Source organism: Neophocaena asiaeorientalis, unplaced genomic scaffold (genome assembly GCF_003031525.2).
Source record: "Neophocaena asiaeorientalis asiaeorientalis breed wild unplaced genomic scaffold, Neophocaena_asiaeorientalis_V1.1 scaffold704, whole genome shotgun sequence".
Lineage (NCBI taxonomy): Eukaryota > Metazoa > Chordata > Mammalia > Artiodactyla > Phocoenidae > Neophocaena > Neophocaena asiaeorientalis.
Genome location: NW_020175050.1, coordinates 1,939,384 through 1,945,383, shown reverse-complemented (window position 1 = coordinate 1,945,383; position 6,000 = coordinate 1,939,384). Strand labels below are relative to the sequence as shown.

Genomic DNA, 6,000 nt, shown 5'->3' with positions numbered 1-6,000 from the left:
CATACCATGGACTTTTTGAATCCCTTTTCAGTGTTACCTTTGTGCCAAATGGTAAAAATTTAACCTAAGAACCCCCCCAAAAAAAGTACTAAAATGCTCTCAATGTAGATTATTAATGATTTTAATCTGTTAATATTTAAAGGTCAATGATTTTAACCTCATTACTACTAGATTAAAGATGTGACAACATACTTCAGGTTGTTACGTTAGTTGACTAATAAAGTCTTCCTAAAGTTCTGAAGAACTTGCTTCTCCTAAGTTAGTGACAGCTTCACAGTTGGCCCAGCCATGCTTTGCCTCATTTTTGTTTTCACATAGCATTTTTTCTCTCTCCTTTCAGGTAGAAATTGAGAAGCTGGATTACCATCATTATCTGCCTCTGTTTTTTGATGGGCTCTGTGAAATGACATTTCCCTATGAATTTTTTGCTCGGCAAGGAATCCACGACATGCTGGAACACGGGGGGAACAAGATTCTTCCTGTCATTCCACAGCTCATTATCCCGATAAAAAGTAAGTGAACAGGTAAAAAAGCATCACTCACTCTACATGGTGCCACTTTTTGACAACTTGCTAATTAAGCAATAAAACACAACAGACTGAGGCTATCCCCAGGTTTTGCAGTAATTTTTATAAATTGACTTATGGGGCCAAACATCCCAAATCTCCTACTATATCCCATCATTGATACTGCGGTGCAGCTTAGCGACATAAATAAACTAAATTGCATGGGTTTACACTAACTTAAAATGTTTCATAGTAAAGACATAAGCATTAACATTAGTACATTCAGAAGTAAAGTGTATAATATACAATACAAACACAATTATATTTAGTAACTTTTATGCAGCAGAATTCATAATTTTAAGAAAAAAAATCTGGAATGGAGAAAAGATCAATGTTATTAAATACTTGAACTTTTTTGTCTACAGTGGATTATCTGGGGGGGGGGTCTCTCGAGTAATCCTGTCACTGGCTTTATCTGTTTGTCTATAAAATGAGATTGTGCTTCCTTTTTGTGGCCAATTTATTCTGGCCTGAGTCCCTACAGACTAGTTGGCTGAGAGCACCCCTTTAAAAGTGTTTCTGAGAAAAACAAATACTGTACGCTAGCACATATATATGGAATCTAAAAAACAAACAAAAATGGTTCTGAAGAACCTAGGGGCAGGACAGGAATAAAGACACAGGTGTAGAGAATGGACTTGAGGACATGGGGAGGGGGAAGGGTAAGCTGGGACGAAGTGAGAGAGTGGCATGGACATATATACACTACTAAATGTAAAATAGATAGCTAGTGGGAAGCAGCCGCATAGCACAGGGAGATCAGCTCGGTGCTTTGTGACCACCTAGAGGGGTGGGATAGGGAGGGTGGGAGGGAGACGCAAGAGGGAGGAGATACGAGGGTATATGTATATGTATAGCTGATTCACTTTGTTATAAAGAAGAAACTAACAAAAATAAATAAATAAGTAAATCCAGGAGAGAGGAAGAATTGAGGTGAAGGACAGATGAAGATGTATGGCAAAATGTTGATAACTGTTAAAGTTGGGTGATGGGTATGTGGGTTCATCATTCTCTTTACTTTTGTATATGTATTTGAAAATTCTCATATTAACAGGTTTTAAGAAAAAAATAAAAGTGTTTTATGAGATTTTCATTGTCCAGTGCAATGGCATCTCATGGCCCCCAGACAAGACCCTTAGCCACTTCCAGTCCAGTCTCCTCACCTAGCTGCCATCCTGCTGACAGCCCTTGAAATAGAGCCACCCTACAGTGACAAGATTCCAGGAGGGGGTTCCGGCCTCTTCTCAAGTCCAAATGGCCAGGACTGGCCCCCTCTGCTATCCCCTTAAGCCCCCAGACTCTGCCTGCACCAGAGTTGCCGACCCGCACTGTTGCTGGCTGCTTCAGCTTTTGTCACTGCTGGTGATTGAAAAGCAGAGGTTGGTGCCTCTGAGCAGGTCATGGGCAGAGGAAATCCCACCCTTTCCCAGCCAGAGCTGCCCCAGGCATTTTACCCACTGGTTCGGGGCCCAAACACCCCATGGCTTCAGAGGAATGAGCAGGTCCCTGCTTCCCCACCCCGAGTTCCACTCACTCCCAACTCCAGGATGGACCGCTGCCCAGGATGATTGACGGTACACCTGCCTAGTCTCCTAGGATACAGGGGAACCCCATCCTCACTGTCTCAGAGGTAGTGTTGCCATATGGTTTGGCCAAAACAAGAACAAAATAGTTCAACATTGGGTCATTTCCCACAGTCTGGATTACTTAATCTGATCAGTGGTCCCTAGTTTATTGATTCGAATTAAGTGTCATTAGAGTTCTAGAATTTTGGCAGTTCTTCCGTCACTATGTAAATTGAGTCAACTTTAAAATTTGCTCTCATGTCTTTGAGATTTCTGTAAGCGATATGTAACTGACCGCTTCCAATTTCCACCAAGACATAGAAAGTGAAACCAAACAAGAGGACAGTGATACCTGCTGTGAAAAGCAATGTGGAAAGAAAAACGACTCTTCAAAAGCGACTTTATTAAAAACCAATTTTCCTTTCCCTTCATGCATCAGCTGAGTGAAGGGCTAATCTTCAAAGGCCTTCAGGAAGGATATATAATACTGAGTTATATTAAAACCTTTTCCAAATGTGATTTATTCTTCCTAACAAGTCATAATTTTTGAATATGTTAAATTCTAGTAAAAATGCTACATTTTCTAAAGATGATGCACAAGTTTTATCGATAAACAAAAAAGGCCAGAACATTCTCCCCGGGAACTATCTGGAGAGCACAGTATCCTTTTCTCCAGCACCCATCCGAACAGCAGCAATACCGGAAGTCTGTTCTTTTCTTTACAATAAACTGTTCATTTTGGGATCCCTGCCTTCTCAGGAGTCTCTCCCTCATAGCCCCACTGAAAACACTGAAGGGCAGAAAGAGAACTTCTAAGAAATATTTTGATTATACCACTTACAATTAAAACAGTCCAAATTAGAGTATTGTAGGCCAAGGTGGATTGATTTTCAATTTTATTTGATTTAAGTATTTTGAAGATACTTAAATGAGTTAAGAGAGAAGTGTTGTGTTCTAAGGACACATCCTAGAGGTCATTTGCTGATGAGTGAAAACATTAAGAACTCAGTAAACATGATCTGTCAGGGAATAGTAACTATGTATGAATTTGATCATTTACAGTTCCAGAAGCAATGAAAGTTTCTCTTGGTAGATATCCTAGTTTGCCTTCCTGGGCTTCTGCTATTATATACTGATCCTGAATCTTCTAACTCAGCTTGCTTCTTCTCACTCTGTCTACATCGCTGAAAGCCAAACTTTACTCAGCAAAGAATAGTGATTAACTATGCAAGGTAATGCGCGGTTCCAGCACAGTGTGAAAAGTATTACATACGTAAACTGCATTTTTCAGGTGGAATTCTGGAAGGAAGCTAGTTGATCCAGAAGCGGACTGATACACATAATTGGCATAACATATAACAGCTGTGTGTACCTTATTTTCAAAAGGTACTATTAGTAAAATTTTGGCTCATTCCAGGGGCAAAAGTTAACCTCACCATCACCAGCTAGCAGTTCTTTAACATCTTTTCTTGAATTCTAATTCATCGATAATTAATATCTCTGAAGGCAAAGCAAAATATATAAACTCCCTGTGGAGCTGTGAATGGGATTACCTGCCTATCTATTTCTGGAATCTGGGGTTTATTTCAACTAAGTGGAAGGTTGATAATACTGGAATGAGAAATGGACACATTCAGTGGTTCTACGATTTCTAACATAAAAAGAGATAAGAAGACCCTTTACTCTCTGCTTCTCTCCTTGGCTCAAGACCCCAAGTGGGGTCATCGAGTAATAACGGGAACAGTGCACATCTAACACATTGTTCCATTTCTGTTGCTTTATGGCATCACTACAGGTCCTCCTCTTCCTCTCCCACTTTCTTATTTACACCTTCTTGAGTTATTCTGGGTCAGAAACTACAAAAGAATCCCGGTATGAAGTAGTCAGCGTTGGCAATGAAGTATTGATTGCTGAGAGCAACAGCAAAACGTTGTAGGTGAGGATGAGATGAGAGGACCATGTGAGCAATCCAAACTGTGGATTTTAGACTTCTGTCCGGTGAGACATCCAGTGAGGAGAACACAGATCTATCAAAATCCAGCAGAACAATCCCAGGAAGAAGTCACTGGAAGCTTTGCCTATCGAAAGCAGAAGGGGATTCCCATAGCAGCCGGGAGGATAGGAGGTGCCAAGAGCAACCTGTAGACTCTGGGTTTAGCGCTCTCTCTCCTCCATAAAAGCGAGAACAATAACAATAACCCAGCCACACGGGGCCATTCAAAGCAAGTTGCTACACACGGGAGAAAATATCATGAATAGTCAGAAGAAAACTGTACCTCAACAACGTTTGGCATAGGATCCAGAAGAAACTTGTAGAAACGTGTTTGACATCCTCAGCATTCAGGAAGATACAGCCTCTATGAAACAGAAGCGGAAAGTTACAAGAGGAGACCAGATTCACATGAAAATAAGCCAGTGCTGACTGAGAAAAGGGAAACTAAAAATGTCAGAGTAGGATTAATGTCCCCCCAGAGGCACAGAGGACAATCAACTGCACAACCTGGAATTGTGAATGTAGCCCATCTCCCTCAGAAAAGACAAGAATAAAAAAGAAGGTGAGGAAGGACTATAAAATGGAGAACATAGGACACAAGCAGGAGCTAAAAGTTATAGGGACTCCCAAGAGGAATCATCAAAACAACAGGAATAGAAATGGTAATGGCAGAAGGAATTGAAAGAAATTTTCAGACATGAAAAATATCCCTTATTTTGCAGGTAGAAAATGCTCATTACAAGGAAAAACATCTGGACAGGGAAAAAAGTGGTACACACCAAGAAATAAAAATAACTGGGGCTAAGACACTTTTTGTAAGAGTAAATTCCAGACAGCAATGAGAATTGGAGGAGAATCACCGTATGCACATTTCATCCCTGTCATATGAGTAGCAAGACATGACGTAATAAACTGAATGAAAATTGGTTTAAAAAAAGAAGAAGGAAGGAGGAGAAGAAAGAGAAGGAGGAGAAGGAGAAGAAAAAGAAAAGACTCACAGACCCAGTGAGCATAATGCCCACCTGCCCTTCGTACAAAGGGTTACTGTGGATGTGCTCCAACTCTCAGAGAGTAAGGCCAAGATAAGAACCCCAAAATGAGGATGTCGTAGTTTGAAAAGCAAGTTGCATTAAGAGCCACTAAATCTAGAGTTAAGTGTAAATAGTTGATGGAAAAGAGTTTCAAAACTGCAAGAAATGTCAAAGGATCATTTTGCAGTAATGTGGCAAAAGTAATTCCGAGAAATTGGATATAAACCTTCAAAGTCAACGGAGAAGATAAAAGTATTTAAAACAGAGTCTATATATTAAAAGAATGAAACTGAATAGGCAGCAAGGAAGTGCTGAGCCAAAAGCTCAAAATAAGGTGAAAATGTGAAATCAAATATTTCAACTATGAAAATTAACTTTCAAATTGGTTTGTGAAAAACAAAATCTGAATATAAACTCTCTCTCTATATATAAAAACAAAATAATACTTAAACATTTAAAAAATAAAAGCTATATTGGGGAAAATGAAGAAAAAGAAGGCAGGAGTAGTTATTCAATTTTAGAAAAGTAGAATTTAATGAAAAGAAGTTTTATGTGTGTAAAGAGGATCAATTTATATTGATAAAAATGTTCACAATAAAGATGTTATTGTCATGACCCTTTGCGCAGTGCAAACCATGACATCATGTTTTAGAACAACAATCAGCTGCTATACTGATATTTTTTGCCTCTAGAAGAAGAGTAAACCTCTTGATTGAGAGACCATAAGATGCTGGTCCTTCCTCCACTGCCTGACCTTGGGGCCTCAAATCTACATATAGTCTTTACCAACCCAAGGGGACAGCCTGCTGTCTAAAGCACCAATTCCCAAACTTCACTGTGCGCAC

At 39.6% G+C, this 6,000-nt stretch overlaps 1 protein-coding gene across 1 annotated transcript in view; it reads left to right on the top strand.

The window, feature by feature from the left end:
- Window positions 1-6,000, top strand: part of PACRG (parkin coregulated) — a gene marked incomplete at its 5' end in the record, with an annotated part of 428,573 nt that overhangs the window by 200,212 nt on the left and 222,361 nt on the right. Inside the window, one exon of the mRNA XM_024763634.1 lies at window positions 341-512. Within this exon, the coding sequence (XP_024619402.1) occupies window positions 341-512 (172 nt within the window). The remainder of the gene's footprint in view (window positions 1-340; window positions 513-6,000) is intronic.